The 20,652-nt window shown below is 39.1% G+C and overlaps 1 protein-coding gene across 4 annotated transcripts in view; it reads left to right on the forward strand.

The window, feature by feature from the left end:
* Positions 1-20,652, forward strand: part of CARMIL1 (capping protein regulator and myosin 1 linker 1) — a 339,650-nt gene that overhangs the window by 103,229 nt on the left and 215,769 nt on the right. For all 4 annotated transcript variants that reach the window (XM_056521327.1, XM_056521326.1, XM_056521328.1 and 1 more), the window contains 2 exons: positions 19,131-19,181; positions 19,776-19,835. In XM_056521327.1, the coding sequence (XP_056377302.1) occupies positions 19,131-19,181; positions 19,776-19,835 (111 nt within the window). The remainder of the gene's footprint in view (positions 1-19,130; positions 19,182-19,775; positions 19,836-20,652) is intronic.

The following is a 20,652-nucleotide window of genomic DNA, read 5'->3' on the forward strand; positions in this document are numbered from 1 at the left end:
AAAAGAAATAATGCAAATGTGCCAAAAAGAAATAATGCAAATAGAAAATGAGGCGGCACTCACCAATACCGTTGCAGGGCGTTTTTTAATATCTTCAGTGCAGTCCCACATAAAAACAGGGGGCCGACAACGATAGCACTGATTTACTAAGAGTGGAGTTCAAACAAATGTTATAGATTGTGAATGGTCATCCTAGAGCCCAGACCTCAACATCATTGAATGTGGTGTTTAAAGGGATACTCAGTCCCTAGACATCTTATCCTCTAGCCAATGGATAGGGGATAAGATGTCTGATCACGTGGGGTCTGGCCGATGGGACGCCACGTAATCTCCAGCATGGCATCCCGGCGTTCTGGCATTTATGTTTAGAACGCCGGCAGTGCCTGCTATGGTCGTCACGCCCCCCTTCATTAATGTTTATGAGAGGGTGCGTGACCTCTGTGGTCACTCGTAATCCGGGGGTTACGGGCCCCTCCCCAGATCAGACATCTTGTCTCCTATCCTTTAGAAATGGGATAAGATGTCTAGGGGTGGATTGTCCCTTTAACCATTTTGGCCTTAAGGACCCGACCAATTTTATTTTTGCATTTTCGTTTTTTCCTCCTCGCCTTCTAAAAATCATAACTCTATTATATTTCCATCCACAGACCCATATGAGGGCTTGTTTTTTGCATCCCCAATTGTACTTTGTAATTACATCACTTATTTTACCATAAAAAGTACGGCGCAACCAAACAAATATTATTTATGTGGGAAAATTGAAAAGAAAACCGCAATTTAGCAAATTTTGGAAGGTTTTGTTTTCACGCTGTACACTTTCCGGTAAAAATGACATGTTTTCTTTATTCTGTGGGTCAATACGATTGAAATGATACCCATGATTATATTCTTTTCTATAATTATACCGCTTAAAAAAAAATCTCAAACCATTTTTGCAAAATTAGTATGTTTAAAATTGCCCTATTTTGACTACCTATAACTTTCTCATTTTTACGTATATGGGGCGATATGAGGGCTCATTTTATGCGCCATGATCTTTAGTTTTTATCAGTATCATTTTTGCTTAGGTTTTACTTTTTATTAATTTTTTATTAATTTTTGGGGGAATAAAATGTGACAAAAAAGCAGCAATTTTGGACTTTTATTTTTTTACGTTTACGCCGTTCACCGTACGGGATGAATAACAATATATTTTAATAGTTCAGACTTTTACGCACGTGGCAATACCAAATATGTGTATTAATTTTTTACTTGTGTTTTTACTATGTGTATTAAAGTTTTACTTTTTTTATTGGGGGAAGGGATTTTTCAAATTTTTTCACTTTTTATTTTACATTTTTTTCCTTTTTTTTTTTTTTTTTACACTTTTTATGTCCCCATAGGGGACTATTCATTGCAATCAGTTGATTGCTAATACTGTGCAGTGCTATGCATAGGACACAGCACTTCTCAGTATTATCGGTGATCTTCTGCTCGGGTCTGCTCGATCTCCGACCAGAGCAGAAGACCCCGGGAAACTGCCGGAGCAAGGTGAGGGGACCTCCAGCCGCCATGCTGGATGATCGGATCCCCGCGGCAGTGCCGCGGGCGATCCGATCATCTGTTCAAAGTACCGCAATGCCGCAGATGCCGTGATGTGTATTGATCATGGCATCGGAGGGGTTAATGGCGGACATCCACGCGATCGTGGATGTCCGCCATTACCGGCGGGTCCCTGGCTGCTGATAGCAGCCGGGACCTGCCGGGCATGATGCGAGCACCGCTCCGGTGCTCACGATCATGTCGGCGCGAAAATGTATGTCATGGTGGGTTAAGTACCACGTCACCATGACGTACATTTACGTCCATTGTCATTAAGGGGTTAACACTGTTTGGTTTTTTTGCTGACTGAATGAAATGAAAACAAAGTTTTTCAAAAAGGATAGAAGCTGTAGGAGAGGGAAAAGAGTGGACACTTCTATTAGCCACTCTATCATCTCATCTGAGAATGATCTTGTATACATGGCCAAATCACCTTGGTCAGCACTATAACAAACCAATTGGCAACAGTCCCAAAAGCTGGACCTCCACTGATCAGACTTTTGAGACATCTTAATGACTCCCTTACATGCCAGCACAAAGATTTTAAAACTTGGTTTTATAAATTAAAAAAACTAAATTTCAAGTTTTTAGAGTAGAATTCTCCAACTTTTAGCATAGGAAACATGGGGGTAGATGTATAAAAACCTGTCCAGAGGAAAAGTTGCTGAGTTGCCCATAGCAACCAATCTGATTGCGTCTTTTATTTTTCAGAGGCCTTTTCAAAAATGAAAGAAGCGATCTGATAGGTTGTTATGGGCAACTCAGCAACTTTTCTTCTCCACAGGTTTTGATAAATCTCCCCCATATGTGTTTTGGTTAGTATGGCATATCAATAGGATATGTGATAAATATTTGGACCAATGGTAGTCTGGGGGCCCCCCCTGTGATTTCCCGCCGCGCCCCCTCCATATAGTTCTATAGAAGAGCTGTTTGGCAATCTTCGGCTCTCCCATAGAACTATATGGAGGTGGCTTGGTGGTCTCTGCTTCAGGCAGGGGTCGTGGTGCACTCCTTTGCTAGCGCATGTGGGCTCCAAACAGGAGATCGCGAGGGGCCCCAGCACTCGGACCCCCCCGCGATCTAAAACTTATCCCCTATCCTTTGGATAGGGGGTAAGTTTTTGAGCATGAAACTTGTCCTTTAAACCACTCACTGATTGTGGTTGTAACATACATATGTAACACAACGGTAGTTATGGAAATGTAACGGCTTCTGCCCCTCCCTTAAATGCTCCAAGGTGCAACAATAACTCCAAAGATACTCCTCCAACAAACAAGAGATTATCACGGGCAGCGCCTTGTTTGTTGGAGGGGTATCTTTGGAGTTAGGGATATGTGATGTTTTTTAATCTAAACCTTATTTTATTATCCAGCTCAGCCAAACAGAACAATTTTCTTTGCCATTTTATATCTTTTGTAAAGATGTTGTTCTGGCTGAATAAACAGATCTATTGATTTGTTGAAGACAGGTTTGTGAAGCAGCAGAATTATGATGTGGTACTAGAGCTGACACTTCAAGGAAAACTAGCAGGAGAGACAAAGTGAAGGTAATGAAGCCGGCAAGCTGAGCTTTATTAGAAAAGACGTGTTACTGATAGCAATAGTATTGTTTCAGCAGCTTGCTGATATTCCTGCTTCGCTCCCAGCAGTAGTTTATGAGCTTTGGCTGAGGAGATGATTTTGTAGGTCAGCTGATTGATTACAAAAAAGTGCAACAGGGAATGCAGAAGCTTATCTAAACCGCTCTGGCCTCACACGACAAGTGTATTTGTGAACTATTATAATCGGTGAAGGCAAAAGTGGTTAGAACATCTTAGAATAATGATGTGAAGGCTTGATAACACCATAAAATGGAGACAAATATAGTTTTTATGGTAAACAGAATTACTGTCACTGTTATTTAAACCTTGTTCTATAATGCTAAAATTCCACCTCTAGTTTGGAAAAGGGATTTTCAGGTGAAAAAAATAAAATGTATGCCTCCCTGAGTAAAACAAAGTGTGCATACTTGCCTACCCTTCTTCTGCTGCAATCAGGTTCTACAGTCCCTGCTGTGGTTGTTTTCTTTCTCCTTGCAGTGACGTTTTTTGCCTGCTCAGCCAATCGCTGGGTTTGGTAGGTAGTTCCTGCCAGCATGAAATGTTATTGGAAGAACCACAGTGGGGACTAAATGACGTGACAGTGACAGCAGCAAGGGAGTGGAGTATGCAGGTTTTATTTATTTTGAGTGCACAGGGAAGCATATAATATAAATGTTTTTGCCCCAGAAATCCTTCTTAATTTGTACAAGAAAAAAAAAATGCTGCAACTAAATCGTACATAATAAACCAAAAAAAGTTTCCTTCCAAATCATGAAATGTCTTTATTCGTCTTTGTGGCCAATTTTGTGATATCCAAACTACAGTGTTTTATGTGATTATGTAAAACAAACGGATCTTTCCTCTTCTTTTTTTTTTTTGGGGGGTGGGCGCAAACTTGGTACATAGTTCTCATGCAGGCATTGAAAACAAGACCTATGAAACTTGTCTATAAAGTGGAATAAAAAAAACTATAATATTTTTCTTTTTAACTATAATGTTAATAGCCTTTTTGCCGGATGATGCAGTGCTTCAGTTGACACTAGAGCATTTTTTCAGTTTAACTAGTTTCATAGATTATGCTTAAAGGGGTTTTTCAAAGCTATGAAAATGCAGACAAATATTTAAAACCTTAACAACAATGGACGTAAATGTACGTCATGTTGCCGTGGTACTTAACGCACCATGACGTACATTTTTGCTACTCCGTGACTGCGAGCACTGATCCGTCATGCACGGCAGGTCCCGGCTGCTATCAGCCGGGATCGCGTGGATGTCCGCCATTAACCTTTCAGATGTGGTGATCAATACAGATCGCAGCATCTGCGGCAGTGTGCTACTCTAAATGGGTGATCGGATCGCCCACAGTGCTGCTGCGGGGATCTGACCATCCAGCATGGTGGCCAAAGGTCCCCTCACCGGCCTCCAGCTGTCTCCTGGGGTCTTCTGCTCTGGTCTGAGATCGAGCAGACCAGAGTAGAAGATAGCTGATAACACTGATCAGTGCTATGCCCTATGCATAGCACTGAACAGTACTAGCAATCAAATGATAAATAGTCCCCTATGGGACTCTTCTGCATAGAGAGAGCCCACCGGGTCCCAACAAAAGCCCCACCACCTGGAGCTGCACCACATACTATCTTGATGTAGATACTGTGTTCCAGAGACAGTATTCTCCAGGCTGCAAGGGAAAAGGGGGACCTATCTTACAATTATGCTTGGGAAACACAAATTGCTAAGGCGAGTTTTAACCCCTTAACGACGAAGAACGTAAATGTACGTCCTGGTGACGTGGTACTTAACGTACCAGGACGTACATTTATGTCCTAAGCATAACCACCGGCATCGGAGCGATGCCCGGATCATGCGCGGCAGGTCCCGGCTGTTGATCGCAGCCAGGGACCTGCCGGTAATGGCGGACACCCGCGATCCCGCGGATGTCTGCCATTAACCCCTCAGATGCCGTGATCAATACAGATCACGGCATCTGCAGCATCGCGGTCACTTAAATGGATGATCGCCCGCAGCGCTGCCGCTGCGATCCGATCATCCAGCATGGCAGACGGAGGTCCCCTCACCTGCCTCCACTGCCTTCTGGGAGTCTTCTGCTCTGATCTGCCTTCCCGCAGACCAGAGCAGAAGATGACCGATAACCCTGATCAGTGCTATGTCCTATACATAGCACTGAACAGGATTAGCAATCGAATGATTGCTATAAATAGTCCCCTATGGGGACTATTAAAGTGTAAAAATAAAAGTAAAAAAAAAAATAAAGTAAAAAAAAAAATTTAAAAACCCCCTCCCCCAATAAAAACGTAAATTGTCCCATTTTCCCTATTTCACCCCCAAAAAGTGTTAAAAAATATTTTAAATACATATTTGGTATCGCCACGTGCGTAAATATCTGAACTATTAAAATAAAATGTTAATGATACCGTACGGTGAACGGCGTGAACGTAAAAAAAAAGTCCAAAATAACATTTTATTCCCTAAAAAACTAATAAAAAAATTTATTAAAAGTTTTATATAAGCATATATTGTATCAATAAAAAGTACAGATCACGGCGCAAAAAATTAGCCCTCATACCGCTGCTTATACGGAAAAATGAAAAAGTTATGGGTCTTCAAAATAGGGGGATTTTAAACGTACTAATTTGGTTAAAAAGTTTGTGATTTTTTTTAAGCGCAACAGTAATAGAAAAATAGGCTATCATGGGTATCATTTTAATCGTATTGACCCAAAGAATAAATAAACACATGTAATTTTTACCGTAAATTGTACGGCGTGAAAACAAAACCTTCCAAAATTACCAAAATTGCGGTTTTCTTTTTAATTTCCCCACACAAATAGTATTTTTTTGGTTGCGCCATACATTTTATGGTAAAGTGAGTGATGGCATTACAAAGGACAACTGGTCTCGCAAAAAAACAAGCCCTCATACTAGTCTGTGGATGAAAATATAAAAGTTATGATTTTTTGAAGGTGAGTAGAAAAAATCGAAAACGTAAAAATAAAATTGTCTGCGTCCTTAAGGCCCAAATAGGCTGCGTCCTTAAGGATATACGAGTGTTAAACAGAGGCTGGCCCAAGTAAAAATACAATATTCCTTATTGTTCCCACATAAATTGAGGATAAGTTATTCAGGAAAGACCTTCTTTTCTACATCCCAAGAAGCTACGGCCTGGCTGGACTCGGAGGCATTCTGAATGTCTTATTGCTTTTGAGACCCCATGGATTCTGCTAAAGGTGGGGTGGGGGGGTGTGGTGGTGGTGGGGTGCTTGGGGGAAGGGAGGTGGGAGGGGAGGATAAGGGCTATTGATAAGAGTTCCAGCGCTAGCACTGGATCATGGGGGACCTAAGGGGGGGGGGGGGGCAGGGAGAGGGAAGATGGGCCACCAGGGGTGTGTTTTTTTTTTTTTTTAAAGTAAATGCAGCTTAATTTATTAACATGGGATGTCAAAGGTTTGGGTGAGAGGTCGAAGAAGGTGGCTGTATTTGACCAAGTCAACAGACATTTACCAGCCATTGTTGGCTTGCTTGAGACACATTTAAGACAAGATATGTCGAAATTTGTAAAGAAATCCTGGGCCAGTCAGATATACCACTCCACCCACACCTCTTACTCCTCTGGTGTTTCTGTTTTGGTCCATTATAAGGTGCCCCTTACAGTTTTGAAATCTAAACTGGACAAGAGGGGAAGATATGTTTTTTTATGGCTACTACAGAGATAAGAAAATAATAATTGCTTTTGTTTATATACCTCCCCAATTTGATTTAACTGTCCTGTCTGCATTGGCAGAATTTGCTACACAATATACAAATGCATTGTTAATTGTCAAGGGTGACTTTAAAGCTGTACTGGAAATTGGGATTGAAAGAAGAGGTTTCAAACAGAAAGAAAATGAAATAAGAACCAAAGTAGCCACGATGGAAGATGCGTTTGCTGCTGGATCACCAGGTATAACATATGATCAACTTAGCGATGCCCAGAGGGAGCTGGCAGACCTCGTCCTTGAAAAGGCACAGAATCCAGTTTGTTCAGGGGACAAAACAATTTGTAGAGGGGGGGGGGGGGAAGGCCCACAAAGTTACTCTCCCACATACTCAAAAATAATCAACAAAAAAGAAATATCGATAAAATTAAAGGCCCAGACGGGCAATACATAACCGACTCCAGGGAGATTAGACAGCAATTTGTTATTTTTTTTTCGGAATTATATACATCAGAGTGCAGGGGGCCTTTTTTTCTCAAATTTTGAATTCCCAAAAATTTCAAAGAGAAAAAAAGAGATACTCTATAACCTACACCTGAACTCTACCCCAGGCCCTGATGGCATCCCCTTTTGAATTATATCGCCGGTTTAACCAAGTTCTGGCACCAATCCTTTCCCAGGTTATAACAGAGTCGTGCGAGGCAGGCTATCTGCCTTGGACCATGTTAGAAGCGAATATTGTCCTAATCCCCCAAAAAAGAAAAAGATCTGGGCTTAGTCGAGTCTTACATGCCAATTTCCCTGCAAAATGCAGATACAAAAATGTATTCTAAAATATTAACTAGGAGGTTGAGTGGGGTGATACAAGAACTTATTGACAAAGATCAGACCTGGTTTATATACGGGAGATCTATTGTTGAAAACATTAATAGAACTTTTGTGGGGATGCTGGTAGAAGAGAACAACCCCCGCTCCATTCTGTCACTAGACGCAGTTAAAGCATTTGCCAGAGTAGAGTGGGGGTTCTTGTGGACGGTAATGGAGGGGTTTGGGCTGGGGCACAGCATGTGGAATTTGTCAAACTTTTGTTTTTAAAACCTATGGCAGCTGTACTTATAAAGGGGATACCCTCTGGGCGGTTTAAAAATGTTTAGGTGCTCACGCTAGGGGTGCCCTCTCTCCTCCCTCCTCTTTGAAATATATCGAACCCTTGGCCACAGCATTAAGAAGAGATAGAGAGGTGATAGGTTTTGGGCTGGAAGGTGAGCGGGATAAGATCACGCTTTACACGGATGACATTTTGCTTTATGTTAGAAACCCCAACATAGGGATCCCTAAAGTTATGTCTATTATTCATGAGTACGGCACTGTATCCAGGTTGAGTATTAACTGGTAACAAGTCCTTCTTACTACCACTTAACTATGAGCCCGGGGTGGAAGAGTCTCCATTCATCTTAGTAGCACAAGGGGAGGCAATAAAAATATCAATTAAAATATCCTCTAATGCCAGATCCTTCTTCTCTGACAATGTGAACCTTTCTCTTTTAAATTAAGCATAAGGATAGCAGTTTGGGAAAAACTGCCTCTCTGAATGGGAGACAGGATTTCTATTATTAAAACAATCATCCTTTCTCAGCTACTGTACATTCTTAACTCATCGCCCATTTGGATAACTAATTCCTGGTTTATCAAGCTCAGTCGAATTTTGGGGAAACTTGTGTGGGGCAGGAAGAGGGTGAGACTTAAATGCTGAGTGCTAGGTCTCCTGGAGAGGGATGGTGGATTGAATCTCTCTAATTTCAAATTATACTTCATGGCTAGAATTTTCACACTAATCAAGATCCAACAAAAGTCCTCGATAATAGCACACTGTTTAACGTACACAGAATAAATATGTCAATATTTTTTGTCTTTTAGAATCCGGAAACCCCATTGCGGTTGGAGGTTTTCAGTAGGGCTTGGCTCTGGCTTAAACACTTACTTAGAATTGAAGGATCATTTTGTTTTTCACCATTATGGCACAATTATAATTTGATAGACTTTGACAAGACTGGACAAGCAGGATTTTGGGTAAAAAGGGGGTTAACCTGCATAAGTAATTTATATAAAGACACTAGAATGAGGGATATTAGCGAATTACGGAAATAATTTTAAAGTTGGGAACGAGCACAATTTGTGGTTAATGCAGTTAACACAAGCAGAGAAGGCAACACTCAATCGGCACATTTTACAATTCACTGAAAATGTCTTCTTTGATTGGTTTATCGGTGGGGACGTTCAGAAAAATGTATGGTATGCATCTATAAATATCTTAAAGGAATACTGGTTACGGCTGAGAGTGGCAAGGTTAAGGGAGAATGGGGAAAAGCCAGGGGAGAGTTGGATTGAAGTCAATGCACAGTGGCATTTAAAAATATTAATTCAGCTATCACTAACACCAATTTTAGAATAATACAATATATGTGTGTTCGTAATCTCTATCTCATGCCTAGGAAACTAAATAGGTATAAATATAAAGAATCTAATTGCCCTCGATGTAATTCTGAAGATGCACATTTCTTTCATATTATCTGGGCATGTCAAGTAATACAGATATACTGGGAAAGAATCTTTTGTTTCCTATAAGGAAAAGGTATAATGGAGATGGGATCTCTTACATTTTGAAGAGGTCTTTTTGGGCTCGGTAGAAACTAAAGGAAGTGTGGGTGTACTGCGGAATAAGCTTTTTTTTTACATCAAAGTTATTATTTTAAGGAATTGGTTATCAGTATAGAACCGAAAAGAATAAGAGATAAGAAATCATAGAGGGGAGAAGCTCAAGGAAAAAGCTTGTTCAGCAGAATAAGTTATGGGAAAAATGGTCAACTTGGAATACATTTGCTGTTCACCATGAGACACGAGATCACAAGGTTTAATTCCCCCTACCCCCCCCCCCCCCCGGGGTGGGATTAGGAGTGAAAAATACTCACTGTAATTATGAATACCAGTTACTTGCTTTTATATGTTTGTATATGTGTAAAATCGCAATAAAGGAAAATCTAAAAAAAAAAAAAAGTTTTCTAAGTGCATTAATGAAAGTAGATTTCGATCAGGTTCTCCTTCTGCAGTTCTAGACGAATGGGAAGGACTTACTTGGGACCTAGTGGACTTAACGTATGAGTTTACCTCTACTGGAATGTAAATTTAGGCACGGCTATACTGTGACTTCTTGTAGGGCTACCAGCTGATTTTTTACGAAGCTACAGCTTCAGTCATAAGCAATACCTTGAGTTATATGCAATCTTATGGACAACAGCTGTTACTCATTAGCTTGAAATTAATCTTTTGGTGCTGCAAAAAGTCACAGTGAAATCTCTTAGAAGCAAAGACCCAAATTGCTTCACAAAAGGGCCTTAAAGGAGTACTCCACTGCTCAGCATTGGAAAAACTGTTCCGAATACATGAGCCGGCGCCGGGAGCTTGTGATGTCATAGCCCCGCCCCCTCAATGCAAGTCTATGGAGGGGGCATGATGGCTGTCATGCCCCCTCCCATAGAATTGCATTGAAGGGGCGGGCTATGATGTCTTGAGCTCCCGGCGCCGGCTCCAGCGTTCGGAACAGTTTGTTCCAAACACTGAGCAGCTGAGTACCCCTTTAAGTGGTGGACCTCAAATAGACAAGGCCGATTATATAATTATGAGGTAAAAAAGAATTGCTGAAAATCAGGCCAAGTCATTCAGGTTGATATTTATCGAGCAATAAAAAAGTAACAGAGGAACAGCAAACCGAGCAATAAAATATTTACCCTGATAATAATGTTGAATAATGGAATGTTTTGTTTGCAGTAGAATTCATATACATCTAAAGAGCATCTATCACCATATTAGTGTTTTTCTCTTGTAGTAATCACTACTGAATCATATGTTCTGTGCCATATGACTGTAATTTTCTGTTAACATTATTCACTGCTGTTCTCCTAAATATATCTCTCAATCAAATAGCCAATGATCAGCAGGGGTTTCTTTTTGTCCAGCCCTTTGTCCAGGGGTTTATTTTTGTCCAGCCCTTTGAGAACACAAGATTTAGCGGTTTGGTTGATCATATATGAATCAGATTGGTTGGAGCCAAGACCCAAGCCACCCCTTCCAAGATTCATTGGCTTCCAACTCTAAATTATTGAAAAATAAAACAGACAGTAAGAAAGCAAAATATAAAACTGAACTAAATGACCACATGATAACTTGTAATATAAAGAAAAAGTAAAATTTCTAGCACTTACCAGCAGAATTTAAAATCTTATTAGCAATCTCATCAGATGCAGCCCAATTTTGCTGCTCTTGTGGCACTAAAACCCATCCTCATTTAAATACACTTTATTAGCAATACAAATTTGTAAAAACTTCAAGTAATAAACACAGAATAAAGAAAATAACAGGAAGATTTCTGCAATACATTTGTAATCCCTACTTCAAAAGAATAAAAAGGTATATAGTGCATATACATAAATGCTGCTCACTCCTACTCAAGTGGTGTTTGTAGTGCCAGTGATGGAATGTCCTGCACCCCAGACAACTAGGCAAGAAATGTATATGGAAGAGCCGGTTTAGAAATGTCCAGAGAGCTGAGGAGAGGAGCAGATGTAAAATTGTCCGGGGTGCAGGAAATTCCATTACACTGGTCTATTACGTTATTTATTAAATTTTTTTCTTAACATATAATATATAAACATCCAAAACTGGTGGAAAACATATATATGTTTTTTTTTTTTTCAAATCAACTGGTTCCAGAGAGTTAAACAGATTTGTAAATTCTAATAAAACATTTTAATCCTTCCAGTACTTATCAGCTGCTGTATGTTCCAGAGGAAGTTGAGTTGTTCTTTTCAGTCTGACCACAGTGCTCTCTGCCGACACCTCTGTATATGTCAGGAACTGTCTGGAGCAGGAGAGGTTTGCTATGAGGATTTCCCACTCTGGACAGTTCCTGACATGCACAGAGGTTTTAGCAGAGATCACTGTGGTCAGACAGAAAAGAACAACTCAACTTCCTTTGGAACATACAGCAGCTGATAAGTACTGGAAGAATTAACATTTTTAATAGAAGTAATTGACAAATCTGTTTAACTTTCTGGAACTTGTTGTTTTGAAAAAAAATTAGTTTCCCACCGGAGTACCCCTTTAACCCCTTAACAACACAGGAAGTATATTTATGTCCTATAGCGGCTCCCGCGATATAACCGCTTGACAATAGCAGGGTCCCGTAGCTAATACTGGACATCACCAATCGCGGTGATGCCCGGTATTAACCCTTCAGACGCGGCCATCAAAGTTGATCGCCGTGTCTAAAGTAAAAAAAAAAAAAAAGCATTCCCGGAAGCTCAGTCGAGCTGACCGGGACCAACGAGGTGGAACCGCGGTGTCCCGATCAGCTGTATGGACACGGGGAGGGTCCCTACCTGCCTCCTTGTTGTCCGATCGCTGAATGACTGCTCCAGGAAGAGATCCAGGCAGGAGCAGTCGAGCGCCAACACTGATCAATGCTATGCTATGGCATAGCATTGATCAGTGCTGGCAATCAGTGTAATACATGTTATAGTCCCCTTTGGGAGCTATAACATTGCAAAAAAAAAATGTAAAAAAAATTTATAAAGCTGATTTAACCCCTTCCCTAATAAAAGTTTGAATCACTCCCCTTTTCCTATTTAAAAAAAAAAAACTGCATAAATAAAATTAGAAATAAACATATGTGGTATTGTCGTGTGCGTAAATGTCAGAACTATAAAAATGTATTGTTAATTAAACCGCACGGTCAATGGCGTACACACAAAAAAAATTCCAAAGTCCAAATTAGCGGTCAATTTTGGTCACTTTTTATACCATAAAAAATGAATAAAAAGCGATCAAAAAGTCTGATCAAAACAAAAATGAAACCGATAAAAACTTCAGATCACACTGCAAAAAATGAGCCCTCACACCGCCCTGTATGTGGAAAAATAAAAAAGTTATAGGGGTCAAAAGAGGACATATTTAAACGTATTCATTTTCGTGCATGTAGTTATGATTTTTTTCAGAAGTAAGACAAAATCAAACCTATATAAGTAGGGTATCATTTTAATCATATGGACCTACAGAATAAAGAGAAGGTGTCATTTTTACCAAAAAATGCACTGCGTAGAAAATGAACCCCCCAAAATTTACTAAATGGCATTTTTGTTTTCAATTTTGTTGCACAAAGATTTTTTTTTTAGTTTTGTCATAGATTTTGGGGATTGATGTCATTACAAAGTTAAAAAAAAAGCAATCATTAGAGTCTGTAGGTGCACAATTGAAAGCAGTATGATTTTCAGAAGGTGATGAGGAAAAAACGAAAATGCAAAAACAGATAAACCCTTATTCCTTAAGGGGTTAAGATGGCCACCCGAACTGCAGAAAATAGATTTCACCAGAGATGAAGTAGCACTTTCGCTACATTTTAGCAGTCAGTGGGGGAATTGGATATTGATGTCATGTCCTAGTGAAGATGACCCTAGTGAAGGTTTGTTATGATAACAAATTGCTCCATCTTTTTGCTGTAATGTTAGGAGATAACACCTTAATGAGGGTTGGCAGTTGATCACCTGGTACACAAGCTGCTTTGTACTGTACTGTGTGTAGAAAGCAAAATGATTAACCATTTTGAGTGAAAGTCTACAGGATCCATTGATAAATGAAATTGCCCTTACAATACTGGTGAGCTTTTCAAATGGACTGAATCTGCAGATTCTTCATCCTGTTGACTGCATCCTTCCTTCTCTCCGGAGCATGAAATATAGTTTCAAGTATTAGAAGGATATTAACCATCATCACAATCCTGATACGTGTCATGGCAAATTTTCTACATTGCTCATTGGCTTTTGGATTCTAACACCTGCAAATTCTGTATCCTTCCAGGCGTGGGTTTCTTTGCTTGTTAAAATTACCTGAAAATCTCCATATCCATTTTGTTTGTAGAAAGTATGATTGATTTGCTACACACAACCTTGGCTGGCTCTAGATTTTCAGCTTTATTGCACTGACAACGTTGTTTATGCTGTGTGGCAGGATCATTTAGTACTAGCTGCTCAAGCAAATGGATTTTATTTTTCATTTTGCTCTACTTCAGACTGAGAATGATTTACTGCTTTCTGGGTAAACTAATATTACTTTTATTGTTGCCGTGCATTTGACAAAATCTCGAGAATCGTGCTGCATCTAATCTTCATGTTTTGCTTGCCCGTGTGTAACATTATTTTCTTAACCAATCAGATAAGTGGAATGTTCAAAGCAGGAAGAGATGCGGGTTTTGATCTTGTTCTAGGCAGCGTGATGTAGGCAATAAGATATAGAAGAAAAGAATGCAGAGACAGTGCAGATCAAGTGTAAAAGTAAATCCTTGAATGTACAATAAAGATTTACACAATGGTATTTTATATTTGGAAAGACGGAATACGGAGCTATTTATGCTTCACATGTAACTGTATATGCAGTATCTGTATCTAAATTAGCAATCCAGATTTCCATTATACAGTGTTTAGATACAGCCAATGTTCTCCCCGGTAGAAGCCAGTGAATCATGACTCATTTGAAACCTATTTTATATCTTATGGTAAGAAGAAATGGCGGCACTTACGTCATGTATTGCGAACGTCTTTATTCCCGGAGACATACAGGGACATTACACATGACAAAGAGGTGCGTTCTACAGGAGAGAGCGGCAACACGTTGTCGCTCTCTTCTGTGGAACGCACTTGTTTGTAGTGTGTAATGGCCCTGTATGTCTCCAGGAATAAAGGACGTTTATTTTACATTGCCTGAGTGCCACCATCTCTTCTTATCATAGCATGTTAGATTTGGATCTTTCTTTCATTGTCTGAGCACCCCAGATTAACCTGTATGGAGACTCCTGCTGCTGTGCTGTATATTGTGGTTGCTACATTTTCACGTTAAGATTGCTTGTGGTGCCGGTCCTCCTTCCTTCATTGTATTATTGAACCTCTTATATTTATCTGAGTTTATTACTTTTTTTGTCATTAATTTTAATATTCACATTAACACCAAAGTATGCCAGAAGGACAAATCTAAAATACATAAGTAATTATGAATAAATATATCTGCATTGCAGGAAAAAAGTAAGTATTCCCTTGGAATTGCCTGTATTTTTACATTGATTACTAATAAAATGTAGTCTATTATTATCACAGTTGTTGAAAAACACAATTTAACTAAACTAATAACACACAAGCATCTGTACCGTCTGTGTTTTATTGAGTAAACATTCATAGAACAGGGAGAAAAGGTAATTGAATATTTGTGTTAATTACTTCTTTAACAGATAAATGGCAAAAGGTGTTTCAGTTAAGGAGATGAGATTAGAAGTGTGGGTTTCGCAGGTACAAGGGACACTAAAACTGTTTACTGACAAATTGATTATTTTTAAAGTAGAAAGGAAACCTTTGGTTTAGTAGACTGCTATTAATGATGATCTATAGGTTATTAAAGGGGTTATCCACCATAAGATGATTTTAGTACGTACCTGGCAGACAGTAATGGACATGCTTAGGAAGGATCTGCGCTTGTCTTGGGGCTAAATGGCTATGTCATGAGATTACCATAACACTGTGGCTAGCTTTTTGTGAACTGGTATTTCCTGTTTGACTTTTCTTTTTTTGACTACAAATCCCACAATTCAATTTTCCTTCCTCCCACACATCAGCCTCCCCACCCATTGAAACATAAATGAGCTGCATCCATTCAAAAGACCTGTGGTTTTCAATCAGGGTGCCTACAGCTGTTGCATTAGTTGCAGATTAATCTCTCTCCCACCAAGCGATCCCTCCACCCATTGAAGCAGATAGGCTCCCTCTCTTCAGCTGACTAGTGAGTCAGGTCTCGGCTGCATTGCAACCTGGGAAAAATCTGAGACAACTGTCATTTTGTATGCTGGTAAAAATAATTCTTGGGGGGAAAATCACAGAAGAATTGTGAGAAAACCATCACACACAGGTACAGACACTATATTATGAACTACACTAACTTTACTGCCCCTGTAGCATAGTCAAATAAAAAAAAATACCTGGAATACCCCTTTAACCCTTTAACGTCATGTGTCCGCTCCCGATCTATAACGCTGGGCCATGGCGTGGCCCTGCGTCATAGCGGGTTGGGCCCGGCCTCTAACAGAGGCCGGGACCCGTGGCTAATAGCGAGCGGCATTGATCGCGGTGCCGCGCGCTATTAACCCTTTAGACGCGGCGTTCAAAGTTGAATGCGGCGTCTAAAGCGAAAGTTAAACCATGCCGGTTAGCTCAGTGGGCTGTTCGGGATAGCCGCGGCTAAATCGCGGCATCCCGAACAGCTTACAGGACAGCAGGAGGATCCCTACCTGCCTCCTCGCTGTCCGATCGCCGAATGACTGCTCAGTGCCTGAGATCCAGGCATGAGCAGTCAAGCGGCAGAATCATCCATCACTGGTTTCCTATGAGAAACCAGTGATCAATGTAAAAGATCAGTGTGTGCAGTGTTATAGGTCCCTATGGGAGCTATAACACTGCAAAAAAAAAGTGGAAAAAAAAAGTGAATAAAGATCATTTAACCCCTCCCCTATTAAATGTTTGAATCACCCCCCTTTTCCCATAAAAAACACAGTGTAAATAAAAATAAACATATATGGTATCGGCGCGTGTGGAAATGTCTGAATTATAAAAATATAACGTTAATTAAACCGCACGGTCAATGGCGTACGCGCAAAAAAATTGCAAAGTCCAAAATAGTGCATTTTTGGTCACTTTTTATTTCATGAAAAAATGAATAATAAGTCCTATCAATGCAAAAATGGTACCATTAAAAACTTCAGATCACGGCGCACAAAATGAGATCTCATACCGCCCCATACGCGGAAAAATAAAAAAGTTATAGGGGTCAGAAGATGACAATTTATAACGTATTAATTTTCCTGCATGAAGTTATGATTTTTTCCAGAAGTACGACAAAATCAAACCTATATAAGTAGGGTATTATTTTAATCATATGAACCTACAGAATAAAGATAAGGTGTCATTTTTACCGAAAAATTTACTACGTAGAAACAGAAGCCCCCAAAAGTCACAAAATGGCGTTTTTTTTTAAATTCGGTCTCACAATTATTTTTTTTCCGTTTCATCTTAGATTTTTGGGCAGAATGACTGACGTCATTATAAAGTAGAATTGGTGGCGCAAAAAAATAAGCAATCATATGGATTTTTAGGTGCAAAATTGAAAGAGTTATGATTTTTTAAAGGCAAGGAGCAAAAAGCGAAAATGCAAAAACGGAAAACCCCCTGGTCCTTAGGGGGTTAAATTTAAGGCTTTACCTACATTTCCCCACTGCTTTGTGGATGTTTACTGAATGCGCTTAATAAAAGACGAACAGTATAATTATATTGTTGTTATTTTAGTTAGATTGTGTTTATGTAGAATTGTGACTTAGCAGTTAGATAGTTTATTAGAAATCAATGCAGAACTCAAGGCAGTTCAGAAGGATTTTTTCTTGCAATTGTGTGTGTGGGTGTACAGTATAATTATTTTAGGATTTGCCAACTCCCTTTTAAGTGCAGTAACAGGGCATCAACACTTCTACACATCAACACTTCAACACTTCTCAGTATACAGAACCAACTGCCTCTGGCCCAGTTCACTGTGCAGTGCGAACTCTGACCATGTTTGCTTTGGTCTCATTTGTCTATAAAAGCCCAGCTTTTGGACACAAAATATTCAAATATGTAGATTAAATAAGCAGGGGGTGATAACTAGATTCAAAGACAAGTTTACTATGAGCATTTTCTATGTATCATTATACCTATATAACTGTGAATAATTAATAGTTACCAAATATTCATAGGTACCATATACAAAACCCAGTGTACTAAGGCCCATAAGACTATCACTATACAAAGGCCAAATAATACTTCAACACCATGGCTGCATATTATTGTCATGTAGGCCCACATTTACTATTGCAAATGCACCAGAATGTTGGCGCACTTTCAGGTAATTTGCGCCAAAAGCCATCTTATATGACTTTTACCACATTTTCTGACACTGTGATAACTCATTAGAAAACTTTTGGTCTACATTTGCACTGCCAAAAAATGTAACAGTTTTAGTACATCTTGGCCATTGTGTCTTAATAAACCCATCATACTACACAATACAGAGACACATATTACCACATACAGTGAGCAGATAGTGGTAGATACCAGTTTTACACACATTCTCTGCAGACCACTTAAGTGAATACAGTACAGTTTCATTTAATGAATTACAGTTAGTCTTCTGACTGTAGTCATTTGCCTTCATTTTTAGCCACCTCTCTGTAGAAAGTGCCACATTAGCATCTTTGGCGCATAGAATTTCACCTTTTCCACCCTATGCCAACTCACTAATGTTATGTACTCGCCTCATTGTGTTGCTATGTCAAGTAGGTTGGTCCTTTTTCTCATGGACACATACTGCTGCAGGCTCACAGTGTAGTGTTATTATTTCACCACCTATGCTTGGACTATAAAACCCTAAGCTGCCCCAAATTTTGTGTAGGCCTCTGTTCTAAATGGTTCTGTGCTCCATCATAGTTTTCAGTTGGATCCACACCATGAGGACATGGGCTGTTGAATACAGAACTCATCCAGGGATCTGTGGCATTTTCCCTAGATTCCTAGTGCTTGCAACACCACTGGTGTAATCCCTAACCCCATATACAGAATTATGATGTTGGTTACAAATATTGTGGAGTTTTATGTAAATGTGACTTTTTTTCCCTGTTCTCAAAATGTACATTTGTTTTTTCTTTTCTTTTTGTGTAGTCTCCCATTTTAGAATAAATATATGTGAATGCATCCAATGCAGTGTAATAGTAGTAAATTAGAATGCATCAATTGTGACAGCATGCTTTTTAAAATCCTACCAGGAACATTGGCAACATTTTATCCGTTTTTAATTGACAGAATAGTTCAACTCTTTTATTCAGGATTTTCTGAATTTCTGCATGAATAAAGCCAGCACTTATTAATAAAAAGCAATGGTCTTTTGCATATCGATGTTATATAATCCTATAATAGCTCTTATAGAGAGATGTACAGATCACATGCAGATGTTTCTTTGGTCTGATTTAAACTTGGGGACTCAGTATTACAATGTAACAATAGCTGGTGTAGGATTTAGTTAATTGCATTTAAAGAATCACATGTGACATTTTGTGTAATTTTTATTTTTATTTTGTATTTCCAGGTCCTAACATCATGTCGTGCTTTTATATTAACTGCTCGAGTCCCAACAAAGGTAGGTTTCTCTTTTTTATCTCTCTTTTCTGTGTTTAGAACTTGAAATGACTGCTGAAGTCTCAGGATCTTTAACTATGTACGCCCTGTGCCCGCTCCCGTTCTATGACACACGCTCAGGAGCTGACCACGCGTCATAGCGGGATAGTCCCAGCTGCATATATGAAGAAAAAAAAAAAACTCCTTACATAACACTTTCTGCTTTAAATTATTGTCCAGAAAATGTCCAAAGAGGGAATGTCTGAACATCCCATGGATGTGTCAATAATAAGTCCCCAAAATAGTGGTCCTTTTTTTATGCTTTTTAATTATCTTTCATAAGTCCACGATCCTGTGTATTACTCTTTGTTACTTTGATGAAATTTCATGTAAAAATGTTTATTTACTAGCAAAAACATGATTTACAACATTATTGTGCCTAACTTCAGCAGATGTGTGTTCTACACATTTTAGCAAATAATTATACATTTGTTATAAAATCTATAATCCTTCCTCAGCATGCGGTATTACCTACTGCAACAAATTGTTTATATTGTAATTTTTATGAGAAATGTTTATTTCCTCTGTTAAATAAAAAAAAATTGTTTTCTTTTAGCTCGAACTTACGTTCAGTTATTTGGAAATTCAAGGCATTATTTGCAGCAAACCAGGCCATGTAAGTATCTGATTAGCTGGGGAAGAAGAAAGCTCTATAGATTTGTCCCTAAAACATGTTCCCAATGAAGGATTCTGTTTCTACAGTGTCTGGATGTTGAAAATTGTGATTCACTAGTTTTCATCTATCCAAGGACTATTTTGGAGCACTGAAATAACATTCGAATAGATGAGCTCTTTTGCATTTTACATCCAGGAAATGAAAATAATTTTGTGTGATTCATTCTTCCTGAGAGATGACGTAACGCCTATGTGATGATAGACAGCATTCTTTTATTCTTTGACAGACTGCGCATTTGGTAGCTCAGAGACTCCTTATTCAGTCCTTTACCTGTCATATCTCCAGTAGATTGATGCTTTATTCTGCTGCATGCATACTTTATGAAATAATAGTGCCGTAGCATGACAGGATCTAGTTAATGTAGGATCTAATAATAGATTCACATCTCCATATGGTGATAGTCATAAAAGTGTATTTTTTTAATTAACGTAACCATCTACTACCTCTGTCTGCCTGACATATCAAATTTTTGTCTGGCATTGGAAATCTAAAGTGGGATATAATTTATTATATAAGACAGTAATAACAGAAACTGGAAGTCATTAAATGGTCAATGTTGTTTCAATTAACTTGTGCTCACATGATAGCCAATGTGACCACTGTCTAAAGAGCAGATCAGTTTATTTACCTGAAAAATATGCTTACTTCCTTTTTTGGTGTCTAATGCCTGTTGTCATGTGAAGTCTGTCTCTAGCAACAGAGATACTCGGATGGATTACAAGAAGTGGGAGCAGGGCATTGCTGTGGCACACTCATG

This window comes from Hyla sarda, chromosome 5, assembly GCF_029499605.1.
Source record: "Hyla sarda isolate aHylSar1 chromosome 5, aHylSar1.hap1, whole genome shotgun sequence".
In the NCBI taxonomy this organism is placed as follows: Eukaryota; Metazoa; Chordata; class Amphibia; order Anura; family Hylidae; genus Hyla; species Hyla sarda.